Source organism: Polypterus senegalus, chromosome 16, assembly GCF_016835505.1.
Source record: "Polypterus senegalus isolate Bchr_013 chromosome 16, ASM1683550v1, whole genome shotgun sequence".
Lineage (NCBI taxonomy): Eukaryota > Metazoa > Chordata > Cladistia > Polypteriformes > Polypteridae > Polypterus > Polypterus senegalus.
This window is the reverse complement of record NC_053169.1, coordinates 45,546,490-45,566,224: the sequence shown is the minus strand read 5'-3', so window position 1 is coordinate 45,566,224 and position 19,735 is coordinate 45,546,490. Positions and strand designations below refer to the sequence as shown.

The 19,735-nt window shown below is 38.8% G+C and overlaps 1 protein-coding gene across 23 annotated transcripts in view; it reads left to right on the top strand.

Annotated features, from left to right (window-relative positions):
* The window catches only part of nrxn1a (neurexin 1a), a 1,096,290-nt gene that overhangs the window by 593,312 nt on the left and 483,243 nt on the right, over nt 1-19,735 (top strand). For all 23 annotated transcript variants that reach the window (XM_039738493.1, XM_039738492.1, XM_039738491.1 and 20 more), the window contains one exon: nt 17,090-17,209. In XM_039738493.1, coding sequence (XP_039594427.1) covers nt 17,090-17,209 — 120 coding nt within the window. The remainder of the gene's footprint in view (nt 1-17,089; nt 17,210-19,735) is intronic.

Sequence of the window (19,735 nt, the reverse complement as noted above, 5' to 3'; positions counted from 1 at the left end):
GAATACAGCATGATGCAGGAACAATATTTTTATACAATATATTTTCAGAGTACTGTTCATAGTTCATTTAAATAAGTTTTAAGGTGATAAATCAATAAAATATCACAGGCAGAAATTATTTAGTAGTGTAATTTGTGGAAACATAATAAACTGATTATGATTGCAGTACGAAGCAAAAGCCTACAAGATGTAAAAATATAACTGAATTAAAAATTGAGCCATTTATAAACCTGCTCAAACCAAGTTTAGGATAGTAAAGCACAGAAAACATTCTTAGCAAGACTGGGAGCGAACCAAATTTATCATAGGGCGAAATCACTGACATCATCACCTAACTTTCATGTTTTTGGCATGTAGGTGGAAAAATATGACCACAGGTCAAAACTCTAAGCTGGCCTTGGTAGAGTAAGTAAACTCCACAAAGACAGTGATCTTTATAAAGCCATACATTTCTTATTTATGTATATACAGTAAATAAAATCTCAATATCCTCCATCTGTCAGTCAGCCAGTCACTATCCATCCATCTATTATCCAACCTGCTATATCCTAACTACAGGGTCACAGGGGTCTGCTGGAGCCAATCCCAGCCAACACAGGGCGTAACGCAGGAAACAAACCCCGGGCAGGGCGTGCACACACACATACACACACCAGGGACAATTTAGAATCGCCAGTGCACCTAACCTGCATGTCTTTGGACAGTGGGAGGAAACTGGAGCACCCGGAGGAAACCCACACAGACACAGGGAGAACACGCAAACTCCACGCAGAGAGGACCTGGGAAGCAAACCCGGGTCTCCTAACTGCGAGGCAGCAGCGCTACCCACTGCGCCCCAGTAATTATCCAACCCGCCATATCCTAACACAGGGTTTCAGGGGTCTGCTGGAGCCAATCCCAGCCAACACAGGGTGCAAGGCAAGAACAAATCCTCAGGCAGGGCACCAGCCCACCGCAGTCCTCCATCTGTCTTTTGAATTTTCTAGCTTCGTTTAATGCTAATTATCTGTTTTGCACACTACAGACCTCATTTCAACTTTCAGATCTCTCATTATTTGTGTGTTCAAAACAGTTAATCATAATGAAATTGGGTGTATAATAAAGCTGAACCAACTTAAAATTAAGGCTACATGGGGTTTCAAAAATCTCATTAGGAAGGGTAGTTGTAACTTCGGGCAAAAAACTGTTTCACTCCAAAATGGCTATGTCGAAGTTCATGAAATTACTCCTGCATTTTACATTTGATACAACTTATAATTGAAGGCTTTTCAAAAGTTCCATCAAGGTTGTAATGAAGGGTTGGAAGATACAAAACAAAAAAAAAACTAAAGCCAAAGCAATTTGACCCATGGTAATGAATTTAGTATATTCTTTGGATTTTGTCCTACTTTCAGTTCTGTGTCAGTGTTTCAATGAAACTGGTGGCAGGGTGGTGGATGTGGTGTGATAGGGGGACCAACACGAAAATCACACAGCAGTCAAAAATCAAACTTTGTATTTACATTTTTGTTCATGCAAATTAAAATCTAAACTACATTGAGGCTTTCATGTACTTCATTGGGTAGTGATAACACGAAGGCCAATGCCACAAAGAGCATGCATTACTCCTAAGCAGCTAAGTGAATGTTCATGAAATTGTGCATGTATATTACAGATAACACAATTTAACAAAGCAGAGTTTATAAAGTTTCAGTAACTTTATCATGAATAGGGGGTCAGTAGAGGGAAAACACAAAATATGGTAATTTTGGGCCAGGTAACATATTACTGTGTGACAATCGTAGTAAACCAGGAAATACAAAGAAGTAGCATTTTTGGTTCTATCCCAGCAAGAATTTACAAGTGTGGAATCGAATCATGCATAAAAAGAACTAATTCTTGACCCATGAAACCAAAGAACTTGATAGATGACAGATGGGGCACTTGCATTTCAGCCAGCAGTGACACAAGGGTCAATATTTGAAAAAACAATAAATATTTTCTTTCTTACCCTAACCCATTATACAAATACATCTGGGTAATACCTGGTACTTCAGCTAATTTGATTGTAATTATATAAAAAATGCCATACACTAATATGGTAGAATTTTTGCATTAATTAAGTGTGCAGCTATGGAACTATTATCTTTCAAAGAATACGTTTAAGCACACCAGTCTTTGCTTATTCTTTAGTTTCAGCACTGTAATCATAATGACGTAGAAGTGTCTTTTTCCAACAAACCAGCAAGACTGCACTTTACAAAATGCATATACAAGGAACATTTTTTCTAAATAAATGCATCAGTTATATTTCTCCATAATGTTTTCAAAGTTCTGTTAAATAAATAAATTAAACTAGCCAACCTCCGACGTACCATACGCCACATAATCAGGCCGGTTTTTTAATGATTTTTAAGCACAGGGAGAAAATGATCATTTGAAAAATCGGTAATGTAATAATCAGCAAGAAAAGCAACATTGTAATAATGCACGGAACGAACCAACACACAATCGTCTGTGACTGAAAACTGCCAGACTGCCATCGCTCATGTGCCCACCTCCAACTCGTCACTTGAGTCGTTGTCATCTTTGCACAGTCCAGATGCACCTGTGACTCACGTAGACTTTCCGTGTTCCTGCAGGAGCATCTAAGAAGACGCATGTTTGTCGCGGATGCGAATTGCTGTATGTAGCGTGTAAAACAGTTTGCTATGGTGCACACGGTCGTGCGTCGTAACCGAAAACTTGGTTTTTAAAGACAGCTTACTTCATAGTGTTTTAACCTCGGTTGTAAAGGATTGTTTTAAGGATCCCATGGGATACCCCTCGGAAACTGTTTTACATGCTGCATATGGCGATTCACCTCCGCGAGAAACATGCCTCTATGAACAGTCAACATGGCTCGGTGGTGCATGTGGCCTGTACGACAGACGAATATAAATGACGCCATTTTTTCTGTGTCGTCGCATCCGAGTTGGTGGCTGTGGCTCTGCAAGTTGTCGTCGTATCCAATGGTCTTGGAGTTGGTGGGCGTGGCTCCTTCCTGCATGCGCCATAGGTGTCTTACTTGTTGGCGGCTTACTGAATCCACGCCCCTTCTGGCGTGCTTTCCATGGGTGTCTTGCCTTAGTGAATTATATATATAGACTAGCAAAATACCCGCGCTTCGCAGCGGAGAAGTAGTGTGTTAAAGAAGTTATGGAAAAATAAAGGAAACATTTTTAAAATAACGTAACATGATTGTCAGTGTAATTGTTTTGTCACTGTGTTGCTGTCATATATATATATATACTGTATATATATATATACACACACACACATAGACACACACACATATAAACATATACACATCTACATATATACATTTATATACACATATCAACATATATACACACATACTGTACATACATACACACACATACATACATACATACATACAAATAAATATACATATATATACACACACACATACATATATATATATACACATGCATACATACACATGCATATATTTATATATATATATATATATATATATATATTTATATATATATATAAACTGCTCAAAAATTAAAGGAACACTTTGAAAACACATCAGATCTCAATGGGAAAAAGAAATCCTCCTGGATATCTATACTGATATAGACTGGGTAATGTGTTAGGAACGAAAGGATGCCACATTGTTTGATGGAAATGAAAATGATCAACCTACAGAGCCCTGAATTCAAAGACGCCCCAAAAATCAAGTGAAAAAATTATGTGGCAGGCTAGTCCATTTTGCCAAAATTTAATTGCAGCAACTCAAAATTGTACGCAGCACTTTGTATGGCCCCTGTGTTCTTGTATACATGCCTGACAACATCGGTGCATGCTTCTAATGAGATGACAGATGGTGTTGTGGGGGATCTCCTCCCAGATCTGGACCAGGGCATCACTGAGCTCCTGGACAGTCTGAGGTGCAACCTGGTGGCATTGGATGGACCAAAACATAATGTCCCAGAGGTGTTCTATTGGATTTAGGTCAGGAAAGTGTGGTGGCCAGTCAATGGTATCAATTCCTTCATCCTCCAGGAACTGCCTGCATACTCTCACCACATGAGGCCAGGAATTGTCGTGCACCAGGAGCCACTGTACCAGCATAGGGTCTGACAATGGGTCCAAGGATTTCATCCTGATACCTAATGGCAGCCAAGGTGCCTTTGTCAAGCCTGTAGCGGTCTGTGTGACCCTCCATGGATATGCCTCCCCAGACAATCATTAACCCACCACCAAACTGCTCATGCTGAATGATGTTACAGGCAGCATAATGTTCTCCATGGCTTCTCCAGACCCTTTCACTTCTGTCATGTGCTCAGGGTGAACCTGCTCTCATCTGTAAAAAGCACAGGGCACCAGTGGTGCATCTGCCAATTCTGGTATTCTATGGCGAATGCCAATCGAGCTGCATGCTGCTGGGCAGTGAGCTCAGGGCCCATTAGAGGACATGGGGCCCTTGGGTCACCCTCATGAAGTCTTTCTGGTTGTTTGGTCAGAGACATTCACACCAGTGGCCTGCTGGAGGTCATTTTGTAGGGCTCTGGCAGTGCTCATCCTGTTCCTCCTTGCCCAAAGGAGCAGATACTGGTCCTGCTGATGGGTTATGGACCTTCTATGGCCCTCTCCAGCTCTCCTAGAGTAACTGCTTGTCTCCTAGAATCTCCTCCATGCCCTTGAGACTGTGCAGGGAGACACAGCAAACCTTCTGGCAATGACACGTATTGATGTGCCATCCTGGAGAAGTTGGACTACCTGTGCAACCTCTGTAGGGTCCAGGTATCGCCTCATGCTACCAGTAGTGACACTGACTGTAGCCAAATGCAAAACTAGTGAAGAAACAGTCAGAAAAGATGAGGAGGGAAAAATGTCAGTGGCCTCCACCTGTTAAACCATTCCTGTTTTGGGGGTCTTCTCATTGTTGCTCCTCTAGTGCATCTGTTGTTAATTTCATTAACACCACAGCAGCTGAAACTGATTAACAACCCCCTCTGCTACTTAACTGACCAGATTAATATCCCATAAGTTTCATTGACTTTATGCTATACTCTGATTAAAAAGTGTTCCTTTAATTCTTTTGAGCAGTATATATATACACAGACATATATATACATATCTACATATATACTGTATATACACATACATACATACATACATACAGTACATATATATCTACATATATAACAACAACAACATTTATTTATATAGCACATTTTCATACAAACAGTAGCTCAAAGTGCTTTACATAATAAAGAATAGAAAAATAAAAGACACAATAAGAAAATAAAATAAGTCAACATTAATTAACATAGAATAAGAGTAAGGTCCAATGGTCAGGGGTACTGAAAAAACAAAAAAACTCCAGACGGCTGGAGAAAAAAATAAAATCTGTAGGGATTCCAGACCATGAGACCGCCCAGTCCCCACTGGGCATTCTACGTAACATAAATGAAACAGTCCTCTTTGGATTTAGGGTTCTCACGGAAGGAATTGAAAACGATGGTCACGTACACTTCTGCCTTTTAATCCATCCATCATTGTTGGAGCATCATGAAGCTTTGAGTAGGTGGAGGTGGCGCAGGCCACCACCACAAAGAAACCGGAAAAAGAAACAGAAGAGAGTAGGGGTCAGTACGGATTTTAGAGCCACCATGAATAGTTATTATGATGAATTGAACATACAGAGTATCAGGATTAAGTTAAATTGAAGTTTTAAAAAGGCCATGTTAAAGTAATGTGTTTTCAGTAGTGTTTTAAATTGCTCTACTGTATTTGCCTGGCGAATTCCTATTGGCAGGCTATTACAGATTTTAGGTGCATAGCAGCAGAAGGCCGCCTCACCACTTCTTTTAAGCTTTGTTCTTGGAATTCTAATGAGACACTCATTTGAGGATCTAAGGTTACGATTTGGAATATAAGGTGTCAGACATTCCGATATATAAGATGGGGCGAGATTATTTAAGGCTTTATAAACCATAAGCAGAATTTTAAAGTAAATCCTGAATGACACAGGTAACTTTGGTAGTCCATTTTGTTCAAATTTATGCAGCAACTCAAGGTATGCTTCTAATGAACTTGGTGTTGGCTGGTTCCTCCAGATCTGCCGCATCACTGAGCTGCTCAATGAGTGACAAGCCTGTTGTGGTATCTCCCCCAAAGAACTGGACCTGGCATCACTGAGCTCCTGGAGTCTGAGGTAGAACAGTGTGTGGCATTGATGGACAAAACTCATATCCAGAGGTGTCTTGCTTAGCTCGAAAGTGTAGTGGCCAGTCATGGTATCAATTCTTCATCCTCAGCAACTGTACGCATACTCTCACACATGGTCCAGGATTTCATCCTGACCTAAGGAGCCACTGTCCAGCTGGGTCAGACAATGGGTCCAGGTTATCCTCCTATGGATAGGCTCCCTTGTCAATAGTAGCGTCTACGTGACCCTCATGGATGATGTCCCAGCAAATGTTCTCAACACTCCAGACACTTCCTCTGTGAATGATGTCAGGCAGTAACCTCTCCATTGTTCATCAGACACCTTCATTCTGCCAGTTCGGGGTAATTCTATCTGAAAAGCACAGGGCACAGTGCATCTGCCAGTTCAGCTCAGGGCAATGCCAACGACTGGGCTGGGGCAGGCCTCAGAAGTCTTTTGGGCTTGGGGCCCTTGGACCATGCCTCTGAAGTCTTCATTGTTTGGTCGGACATGCACCATGCCTGCTGACTCCATTTCAAAGGGCTCTGGTGCTCATCCTGTTTCTTGCCCATATGGCCTCTAGCTGCTCTGGTAACTGTTGATCTCAATCCTCCATGCCCTTAGCTGTGCGCAAGAACTGCTGTCTCCAAAACTCCTCCATGTCCTTCGAGACTGGAGAGTGGACTACTGGCAACCCTTTCTGGGCACAGGTATGCCTCATGCTGCCATTGAAGTGACACCTGTGCAAACCTCTGAGACGTCAGAAGTGAAAGGGAAAATGCTCAGTGGCCTCACCTGTAAACCATTCGAAATGCAAACTTGAGAAATGAGCAGTATATATATACAGACATATATATACATATCTATATATATACTGTATATACACATACATACATATATACATACAGTACATATATATCTACATATATAATAACAACAACATTTATTTATATAGCACATTTTCATACAAACAGTAGCTCAAAGTGCTTTACATAATAAAGAATAGAAAAATAAAAGACACAATAAGAAAATAAAATAAGTCAACATTAATTAACATAGAATAAGAGTAAGGTCCAATGGTCAGGGGTACAGAAAAAACAAAAAAAAACTCCAGACGGCTGGAGAAAAAAATAAAATCTGTAGGGATTCCAGACCATGAGACCGCCCAGTCCCCACTGGGCATTCTACGTAACATAAATGAAACAGTCCTCTTTGGATTTAGGGTTCTCACGGAAGGAATTGAAAACGATGGTCACGTACACTTCTGCCTTTTAATCCATCCATCATTTTAACTCGCAAGAACCAGTCGTTAATGGGTGAAAGACAGTAACTTGAATTTAATTCAGACATCAATTTACGATACTTAAGTTCATCTCATTGGAAATATAAGTCTGTCAGACATCTCAAGATTAGTAGTGTGGTGGTGGGCTCTTATGTCTGTTATGGAGTACTTAAGTCTTTAGAATGTGTTTCATAGTAAATGCTGCTGAATCCCCCAGAGGTGTTTACACGTACCCATATGATTGTGCACAGAATTATTAAATGGATATATGCAGTTTCACTTTCTAGTTAAGCTAGCATTGATTTGTGCACGTGGATTGTCATTTTAGAGCCTAGGTGACATGTTGCTGTGACTTAAACACAGTGGTGAAATCAATAAATGTCATATCTTCTTCAGTCTCACTAAATGGTTAATTACATGTATTCTAGGTTATGAACAAATGTTCTGATTGATAAGATTATATGTCTCAAAATGTAATGTCATGTAACATAGCAATATTTCAAACCTGTATACCAGTATAGTGACATTAAAACTGGAGAGATGTGCTTGGATTTTCTTTTCCTAGTTAGGATTCTAGCAGCTGCATTCTGCACTAGTTGTCTTTTTTGGGTAGTCCTGAGAGGAGTGCGTTACAGTAATCTAGTCGACTGAAAACAAACGCGTGAACTAATTTCTCAGCATCTTTCAGTGATATAAGAGGACTAACTTTAGCTATGTTTCTTAGGTTAAAAAATGCTGTCCTAGTGATCTGATTAATATGCGATTTAAAATTAAGATTAAAGTCAATATATATACTGTATATAGCAAAATCCCTGCGCTTCGCAGCGACAAAGAATTGCTTTAAAATTTATATTAAGAAGAAAAGAAAACCTTTTTAAACTGAGGGAAAATATACCAATAACTATCTGTTAAGGATCTCTTTGTATAGCACGTTGTCAGTTCAGCAGTCCGGTTGTAATATGATCAAGCTGTGCGAGCTTACTCTTGAGAATGCAACGTATAGTTTTGTCCAGGAGAAAAGCAATCTTGCCTCAAATCAATGGCAACCTTTTTTAGGGTGTGTCCCTGAGACTTATTAATTGTCATCGTGAAGCAGAGCCTTACTGGAAATTTGAGGCATTTCAATTGAAATGGGAGATCAGAGGGTATAACGGTGATGCCAGGAATATATTCAAAGTGTGGAGCTCTGCTGTTTTTTTCTATAGCTGCTTTCACACAGCTTCTCCGCTGCTTTATAAACGAACGCCATATAAGGCCATCTTTTCTCCTTGCTTCGCGGTTCTGTACTGTTTTATTGTTTGTTTATTACGATTCTTATAGTTATTGTGTAGCTATTTGAGACTTACTTTACTGTTCAGGTACCCATTTCCTTTATTTAATCCGCGGCTTGTACATTATTTTTTGTTCGTTTATTACGATTATAGATATTTATTGATTCCCTTCTTTAGCTGACTGCCTGCTCATATAAGACGCTCCGCTGGTTTTTTGTGAAACAGCCTTTACACAGCTTCTCCGCTGTTTTATAAACGAATGACATATAAAGCCATCACCTTGTCAATTGTGTAATGCGTTTTTTGAACAGGTTTGATGCATGGAAGTGATCACTCGTACTGCATTCAGTCAGTTCACGTGAGCTGCTCTTTTGTGTGATGTTGCGATGTCCACAGCTTTATTTAATGTTAGCTAAGACCTGGCACTTAAAAGTTTCTCGCTACAGCAATTTTAACTCTGTTACAAAGTGATCCAAAGTCTTGTTTATACCTCGTGTCTTGTACTTGTATCTTGCGAATAAAGTATTCGGCGTTTTTCTTCAGCGCTCTTTGGGAGCTCTTCCTTCTTTTCTATATACTGCGGTCACAGTTAGTTCACGTGATTACATGAAAGGCGTAATGATGTCACACGCAGCTCCGCCCACCACGGCCATCGCGCTAACGTCCATTACAGTATATGGAGAAAAATAGGTTCCAGTTATGACCATTACGTGTAGAATTTCGAAATGAAACCTGCCCAACTTTTGTAAGTAAGCTGTAAGGAACGAGCCAAATTTCAGCCTTCTACCCACACAGGAACTTGGAGAATTAGTGATGAGTAAGTGAGTGAGTCAGTGAGTGAGTGAGGGCTTTGCCTTTTATTAGTATAGATAATTAAATACTTTTGCTGCATAGGTAAGAAAATGCAAGAACCCAGGTGCAGTATAATGGGTGGGGAAAAAGACACAGTAACGGTTAATATTGAATTCAACATCAATTACATTACATTACATTTCATCTCAGTAACAAATATGAAATGTCCCCTGGTTAGACTGCTGCAAAGATTAGTAGTTAGTGGTGGTGGGCCTCTTATTGTCTGCTTATGGGAGTACTTTTGTCTTTTAGAATGTGTGTTCATTTAGTACGCTGCTCTAGTCCTCCCAGAGGTGTTTACATCGTCTCCTCATATGATTTTGTGCACAAGGGAATTATTAAAATGATCATATTACAGTTCACTTTGAGTGTGTACAGCATGCATTGAATTTGTGCACGAGTGGATGTGTCACATTTAGAGCTTTCAGGTGACACTGTTGCTGCTGTCTTCCCACACAGTGGTGGGAAATCAATAAATGTCATATCTGTCACTTCAAGTCTCACTACAATGGTTTTAATGCACAATGATATTCACAGGTTATGAACAAATGTTCTGATTGTAAGATTATTGTCTCTCAAAATGTAATGTTTCATAGTAACATAGCATACATTTTCAAACCCGCTATAACTCTTAAATACACAAGAAGCATTAAAGGTCATCAGCTTACTGATTAGTCATTTAACCTGACATTTACTATATGAACACTATGTCATTGGACTTCTTGACATAGGGTGAAGATATCTTTGCTCCAGACAATGCAATAAAAATACAAAATATGAGAATCAGCTCTGCCTCATAATCAATTAATCACTCCCACATATTCATCCATCGACTCAGTTAAATGAATTTTAGATTCATGTAGATGGTGCCTTATCTTTCAGCATAGGATACAATGCCCTGGATGGGGGTCCAATTCATTCTAGGCCACAGACATGCACACACTGTCACTCACTCGTGGTGAATCAGTATAGGATTTTCTCTTTGGGAAACAGCTGTACACAGAATAAACCCTTTCAACAACAAAGGAAAAAAATGCAAACTACACAGAAAATATAACCAAGTCAGAAGGTGTCCTGAGCCTGTGAAGCAACAGCATTAACCGCCACTCCTCTTCTGCAAAGCATAACTTTATTTACATGTCATCTATCTAGCCATTCAAAGTGTACAAACATTTTTCAGATTGGGTGGTGGGATAGGAAGAGGCAGATATCTGCATATGATATGGCACACTAAAAGAGTATTAGAAATAATAATAGTAGCATTAAATTTCACGTTCATATAAAACACATTTATTAGTTTCCTTTTTTGTGTGCTTCAATTACAACCACTGCAAGGAATTATATGATTTTCTTTTTTAACTAAAGGTTTGTTGAAAATCATTTCTACAAAAAATGAATAAAAAATATTTTATGTATAATTATTAAATAACCAGTAACTGCGCACTGTACGTTATACATTTGACTTGAGCATTTATAGTTTCCCTCTTCTTTCTCTGTACATTTAGCATTCGTTTGCTCAGAGGTTGATGTGCTTGCTGCTTTCTGAACAGCTCTTCTTTTCTCCACCCTAGCGGCCGGCTTCTTCTCTTCTTTCGTCGGCATCTTTTCGTGTTAAAACTGATTAAGTCAGTGTTTGTGTTGCAATTACTTACTACGTTTTCCTTATATTATTCACTTAAGCTGGTACTTAAGTGTTCATTTTGCCACAAGAATGCTGGCCGCTGCCGAGAGATGATTCTACAATAAAATAAAATAAAAATAAAAAGAGGAATAACCTTGGAGGTCAATCATCACGCCGATTGCGGATGGTAGACATCACATAGTATATGTGTACCAATTTTCAGGTCAATAGGTCAAACAGCTTGCAAGCTGCAGATGATTTAAAATCCTGGACAGAGAAATAAACAGCCACCGTAGCGTATTACTGTATATTTAAAGACTGTTATCAATGAACCTGCTGCTGTTTTCTGCTTCCTGTGTGTATTTTGCAGAGGGCACACACTCCCTGTAAAAATATGTTCCTTTTTCTTGTGCCCACTGCTGGCCCTCAAAATTGTTGCTGGAGGACAGAAAGCACTCAAACACTACAGAGAGTGAAAAATAAGTACTTGGCCTGGCTCTTTAATATGGGACACGTGAACAACTGTAGAGACAAGGAGTATGTTATCATCACCACCACTGTTAGAAGATGAGTCTCTAGGACAAAACAATAAGGTGGACATATTTTCTGTCTGATGCGGAGTTTTCTTTCTGGCTCTTTGGCATCATCAAAGGTGGCTAGCTTCAGAAGAAAGTCAAAAGGCTCTAAGCCTAATCTAATGGGTTGATGACTTCCAAAGAGGCAGCACTAAGGTAGTAACTCTGAAGACATAATAGAGAGCAGCAACAATATGTAGTATCATCTCCTTTTTTATCATCCGATTCACATTTTATTTAATGGATTTATCTAATAAACACAGTAATTCCATATACATCCCTTCTTTCCACTGTAATCAGAAATTCTACATTTTAGGCCTGTAGATGTAATTTTTTCTCTAGTTTCCTGTTTGGATGTTCACATATCAAAATGGCATTGTTCTGAGCTTGTATAGCGTATCATTTTCTCTCTACATGCAAATGTACTTTTATAGATAGATAGATAGATAGATAGATAGATAGATAGATAGATAGATAGATACTTTATTAATCCCAAGGGGAAATTCACATAATCCAGCAACAGTATACTAATACAAAAAACAATATTAAATTAAATAGTAATAAAAATGCATGTAAAAGCAGACAATAACTTTGAGTAATGTTAGCATTTACTCCCCCGGGTGGAATTGAAGAGTCGCCTAGTGTGGGGGAGGAACGATCTCCTCAGTCTATCAGTGGAGCAGGACGGTGACAAAAGTCTGTCGCTGAAGCTACTCTTCTGCCTGGAGATGACACTGTTCAGTGGATGCAGTGGATTCTTCATGATTGACAGGAGTTTGCTTAATGCCCGTCACTCTGCTACTGATGTTACACGTTCCTACTTTACTTCTACAATAGAGCCTGCCTTCTTAACAAGTCTGTCCAGGTGTGAGGCGTCCTTCATCTTTATGCTGCCTCCCCAGCACACCACCACATAGAAGAGGGCACTCGCCACAACTGCCTGGTAGAACATCTGCAGCATCTTATTGCAGATGTTGAAGGACACCAACCTTCTAAGAATGTATAGTCGGTTCTGATGTATCTATGTAGTACACAGTATATCTAAGTCAAATGTAGTATTCAGAACATGATAATGTGGTATCAATTATGTATATTATTTGTGAGGTACACCTTTGTAGTACCAGGTTGGGACCCCTTTTGCCTTCAGATCTGCCGTAATTCTTTGTGACATTACTCCAGTATTTTGGTCCATATTGACATGACAGCGTCATGCAGTTGATGTAGATTTGTCAGCTATACATTCATGATGCAACTCTGCCTGGATTGAGATGTGGTGACCGTGGAGACCATTTGGATACAGTGAACTCATTGTCATGTTCAGGAAACCAGTTTGAGTTGACTTGAGCTTTGTTATATGGCTTGTTATCCTGCTGGAAGTAGCCATCTGAAGATAGATACACTGCGGTCTTAAAAGGCATGGTCAACAATAATACTCAGGTAGGCTGAGAGATTTAAACAATGCTCTGTTGGTACTCAGGAGCCCAAAGTGTGCCAAGAAAATGTCCCCCACACCATTACACCACCAACACCAGTCTGAACTTTTGATACAATGCAGGATGGATCTATGCTTTCATGTTGTTGATGCCACATTGTGGTAATGTGTGGTTGGCATTGGCATTTAATATTTCATCTGAACTTAAACTTTATTATCCCATAGTGGGAAATTCATTGGCTTTGTGCATCTGTAGTAAGATTACATAGACACAGCTTTTAGACAAGGAAGGAGAAATACTATATAAGAAGCCACATATATCTGAACACCAACATGTGTGCAGATATTAAGCCTACAACTTAAGACTGCAGGCTTCAAACTCAGCAGTACATTCCTTGTGTATGTTGTCCGTTGCCTCAGGTTAGCCTCTTCACGGCTATCTAGCAGGTCGACTGTGCATCCAGTGCAAGTAGCCACTTAGTATGAAAGTTTATATTTGGAGAGACTGTCACAGTCTGAATGGTTTATGAGTAACAATTTATAAATATATTTTGATTAACAATAAAAAACATACACAAATAACACTAAATAACAAATAAATAAGCCAAAACACACTGAGAGATGCACAGACCAAGTGCAGCACCAGCCAATCAATATAATTCATAAGTTAACTGAGAATTAAAGACTACTAAGTGACATCTGCAAATATATATAGTCTATTTTGTATGGCTTTAATAAAGTTTAGGCTGCATTGTGAATTCATAATTATTAATAGATTAAAACTAGGACTGCCATGCAATTTTTCAGTACTAAAACTGCCAAGGCTTTACTAAGTGGCATCTGAGTTGTTTTGTTTTCACTAATGACCCATCAGCTCACCATCCTGATACCACATTGCTACTGCCCAACCCAAAAACACAGCAGATTTCCTACCAAGTAGAAATCAATTATATGTAAAAATACAATTCATGACACACAGCTTCTTGTTTGCATATAATTTCTATTTAAACATTGGCATACCTTCTCAAATAAAACAATACAGTTTTTGCTGTAATATTTGGCATAAAACTGTTTTAGTATTTATTTGTCAAAAGAATTAGTACAGGCAGTCCCCGGGTTACGTACGAGATAGGGACTGTAGATTTGTTCTTAAGTTGAATTTGTATGTACGTCAGAACAGGTACATTATTTTAATAAATGCTAGTGTTGATTGACTGTAACCAAGTGCTCTGCCAATGAATGATGGAGTTTCACCTCTCTCTGACCAGCACTTGCATCAGATTTGTGTTTCAGCAACATTCTTGAAGGGTGAAGACAAAAGGTTAAAATGAGCTCTTCTACACAGAACTGTACACGCTATCACAGCAGGAAGGCACCTGTCGTCAGCACGCCTGATGTACTGATCAAGAGACAACTTCCTGCTATGTACAACAGTGAAAGCAGGCTTGCTATTGAGAATGAATGGGGGCAGCGAGGGGCGGTTCACCATTCGCCCACCACACAGTCACCTCCACTACAGTATGCTGCCTGCAGCATCCGCCCACCGGTGAACGAACATGGTGCAGCCAAAGGCAGGTAGTGAATCACCCACCACCGCCCCCATTCAACAGGCAGCCACCCGAGGCACACTACAATGCTGCCACCCTGCCGGCTCGTTCACCCTCAATGGCTTCCGTTCAGCCACAACCAGGTCACAGCTTGCAGCATCACCAGCACACACTGCTGCCCTGTTCGTTCGTGGTGGACGGGCAGTGAAATCCAGTTAGGAGCAGTAGCTGTGGTGGCATGAAGAGCAGGCAGCCAACCGTCCCGTCAAGCCTCCATCCTGCACATGAGCAGTAGCTGTGGCCCCGGTGACTATTGACGCCGGGTCACCACTTGCTGCCCACTGAGAATGAATGGGGTGCGCCCGAGGGACACTACACTGCACGAGCGCCAAAATTGCCACCGTCCAGCCACCGCTTGCAGCATCCCCAGGCCGAAGATGACAGAGCGGCAGTTACTGAGGCACATGCATTGCATCTCCCAGGCAGATGCAGCAGCTGCGGCCTTGTTCATAAGTCGTATGTCGGATGACCGTAACTTGGGGACTACCTGTATTATAAATTTCAGTTCACTAAGCACATAAAATAAATAAGGTGGAAACCTATTTCTGTAGAAAGATATTCCACAGGTTTATTTTATCACATTTTTCCATTGTTTATTTTAATGTAAACTTATTTAAATGTCAACTGGTAGGTTGGGTAATTACAAAATTCAGCTGTCTGCACAAATTCTATATGACTTCTTTCAACATCTCCTGTACACAAAATGGTGGCACTTTACACTGTTTTACTTCATTTTACTTTGTTTTGTCTATGAACAAGAAGGACCTGAGGGATTCTGTGACTCGACTAACTTTCTCATTTGACACTTCATCCACCCTGACCATCATGTGGTTATTGCAAAGCACTCATGCCAAGTCCCTAATAAACTCTCTTGTTTCTTACCCATGCATTGTGAATATCAAATGTGTGCGCCGATCACAGCCAAGTCTAGCAGCGTATAAAACAAGCTGACAGGCCACCTCTGACTCCTTCTATTCAAAGTGTACAGTAGAGTCTTGCCATCTGGTTGAGCACTTCCACACCCACCTATAAAAGTGATAGAATAAAAATGCTTCTTCCCAGGTGAGCTGTTTACATAAAAGTATGAAATATAGTAAGCAGTTATCTTGGTGTGATTGTAGTCTACCACTGTGTCTGTTTTATCTTTTCTGTCTGTGTCAATGCTGTTGGTGTGATGCCTAATACTGAGAAGTGTCCAGTTCACTCCAGTAAAAGTAAGCCTTCCAAAATCAATACCACAGGCACTTTACGTCAACTTCAGAGGGCTTACTTATGTAAACACCAAGAGGGTAGAATGGCTGACAGAACAGTAGAGGTGGCAATTGTCAAGCAATTACTGTCAAATAATGAGCATCAAGAAAAAGTGTTTTATAATTTGTGTTTTATAAATTTTGAAATTATTTGTTTCAGAAGTTTAATATGTCCACATTTCCTTTTACATATTTTTATTGTTACAAAAGGATGAGCAAAGTCTTCTAGAATTTACATCCCCTTAATACATTTTGTGTATTCTTTTTATGGCAGTGTTATTTAACTGTTTTTGGTCTTATCGCTTGTTTGCTTTGGTCTCTTTACAGTTCAATTCAAAGTGTTATGCTTGTTATGTAGCATATAATCTCAAATAAAATGCTTATTTCAATCAAAACAATATGCTGTTATGTACATATGTAAATGTTATGCAGATGAAAATAGATCAAATTTGCAATCTAAAGCACAAACCACACCAGTATATTAATTACCAATTATTATATGAATCCTTTTCTACATCAGTATAAATATTAATTCAAATTCCAACATTTTCAAGGAGTTACTGAATTAACATCATGTATAACAACCCCTGTAAACAAAGATGCCAATAACTAATTCACTTAAACAAGTTGTCCAAATAATATTTCTAGCAATGACAAAATGTCTGAATTTTTTATATAAATTTGTTACTTTGAGTGTGACAGAAAATAATCCCATATTTACAAAAAATATAAAAATGTGCATTTGTAGAGAACACTAATATTTTCATATAGATTATTCTGTAATTTTTTTATTTTTATTTTTTAATAACAAGCTTGAATCCAGTGCTCATTGCTCACTACTTTATTCCAAATTTGTAGCCAACTTCTTTTCTCCACATACACACATGACCGCAGTTTGACCCAATGTGGTGTTTGCAACTTTGTGACAAAATAAAAAAATGAGAAAATAAAAAGGCAAGAAATCTAATCTCAAACGATGTTATATGCTCTGATCTAGGACCCAGCACAACCTGTCAGGAGGACTCGTGTGCCAACCAAGGTGTTTGTCTGCAGCAGTGGGATGGCTTCAGCTGTGACTGTAGCATGACTTCCTTTGGTGGTCCCTTGTGCAATGACCGTAAGTCTTTAATTTCCTTTTCTTCCTTTCAGTAAGCATATACCTTAAAGCTATGAAATGTTTCTTCAGCCCTTTTCTCAGAATTGCCATTCATGTAATTTAATATGGCAAGTGAGTTCAAAAAGCATATATTATAAATATGCATCCATGATGTGTATGCAGCTGTGACTTTGAATGCAGATTTGATGCTTTATTCAGGTTCAGGTAGATTTCATAACTTGATAGTGGAGAAATCAACGTCTAAAACAAATCTATTGTTGTTTACCTTTACAAACATTAAGAAGCCATTACTTTAATATTCACTGAACAAAACATTAAGTTGTTATATAATGTTCTGGAAGGACTTATGTAAAATGACAAATCTTCAATTTTTTAAAGTCTGCTTATTATAGAATTTGCAGTGGCTTATTACCAAATGCATTAGTGTTGTCTCCCAGAATTTTGTTCATTCTGTCACAAAACGTGTTGTCTTTAGAGAGATCCTTTTTGTTTATTGCACGATGGAATGCAAAATTGTTATCACTGATTATGAATACATTGCTAAAATACTATCAGTCCTTGGATGCATGCCCTAGATGTATGATTATTTTATAAATGTGAATATAAATGCTATTAGGTAGTGCTCTGTCAATGGTGGTAGGTCAACTACGCTCAACAAGTAATAAATCACTTACAACATATTTGCATCCAGCTCACTGTAAAACAGCCATCTTCTCACACATTCATTGCCAGCTGGAAGTCCTTGTAAAGGAGACTGTGGCAATTCTTTCAAAGTCCTTTACATACAGAATTTGACATGTTCTCTTATTTTCTCACGAATGACAAGTTTGATATAGTATACAATACAATTGCTGCCTCCCTGATTTCATAAATTGTGAATTTCCCCTTGGGATTAATAAAGTATCTATCTATCTATCTATCTATCTATCTATCTATCTATCTATCTATCTATCTATCTATCTATTGAAATGTTTACATCCATTGGTTTTTGAGTAGTAAAAGTCTATAAATTAAGCATTATATTCCTCATTTGTTCATCCATTTAAAATGGACTAAGCAAGCTTTTTTTATGACAGACTTCAGCCTGCTTAGATCTTGCACCTTGACTTCCTATTTAATGCCTCACATGGCTCATACACGTGTAAAGTCAAATGCATTTCCCTCGTTATTCAGCAGACAAAGGGTTTATCTACAGTTTTCCATCCTTCTTTAAATATTCCAAGTGAATCAAAGGTGAAACAGCTAGGGCATACACAGGTAAGCCCTTAATTGTGTGTTTTGTAATAAAGAATAGCTCATTTGTTTGAAATAGGAGGATAATGACAGTTTGTAAAGCATTAAAATAAGTTGAGGAGATAACCTGGTGCTAGAATAAGGTCACCATGCCTCTTGTTGGCCCTTAAAGGTGATGGTTGCTGTTGGGAAGGACATTCAGCTTCAGCGGTAGATATTTATGAGACATTAAAAATGAATGAGCTTTGGGTTCTTTAGTTAAATAAATAAAAGAGTAGCCAAACTATTGTCAAATCTCTTTCTTTAAGAGCTTTTAACCTCTGCCATATGTGGCATAATATTGGGATGTTTGTACAGTGAATGTGGCAAAAAGCAATCCCAGAAAGAAAAGCTTATGGTGCAAACTGTGCTCAAGAAGCTCAGAGGTTGATTTTTTTTTCTAATTTTGCTTTTGTGCTTGTTGTAGTTTTCTAGTGTAAAGTCTGCTTTATTTTCATTTTTCAATTGAAGAAATGATTTTATGTTAAGGGAAATGTTAGTTTGCCAAGTGGAGAAATTGTGAATACTGTATGTTTACATCATGTATACTGTTAAATGTAAAAGGACACCAGAGTTAAAGATAAAATGTTTTTAAGTAACAAATTAAGACTAAGACACTTTTTTTAAATTGCTGACAAGTGAAAAATCTTCCTGGATACATACTTTTTAACATCACTTTTGGCAGACAGCTGTCTTCAGTATTGCACATCATTTATAACCATGGTTCATTTCCCATTTTTACCCCATGGCTCTGTTGATCCTTTTCTGTTGCAGTCTGTCACTGCCTTAACAGTATATGGCATCTAGATGTTGTGCAAAATGTGAAGTGTAGTTCAGGTTTCATGTGTCAAAAGTAGTTATGTCACATAAATATCAGCCTGGATACACTACAACTGCATTGATTACATGAAGGAAACTCTCCAACAGGAGTCCCCCTTTACTTTTAACTCCCAGCCCCCTTTTGCAAAGCCTTCAGGCAGGAATTTGGCATTTGGTACTGTATACTTGGCAAAAAATTAGCATAGGTGGCCTTTGCTTAAAGACCAATGTTAGCATAAATGGACGTGTTTGTGGGCATGAGTTTAAGAACTCCACTTGGATTAAGTATCATAACAAGGTTAGCCATTTGTGCAAGGCTGCTGCTTTAGAGCACTCATAGACAATGAGGACAAAAGAAGGCAGTATGGTGTAATGGCGAAAGCACTGATCTTTATATCACAAGACCGTCAATTCAACTTATGCCTCCAAAATACA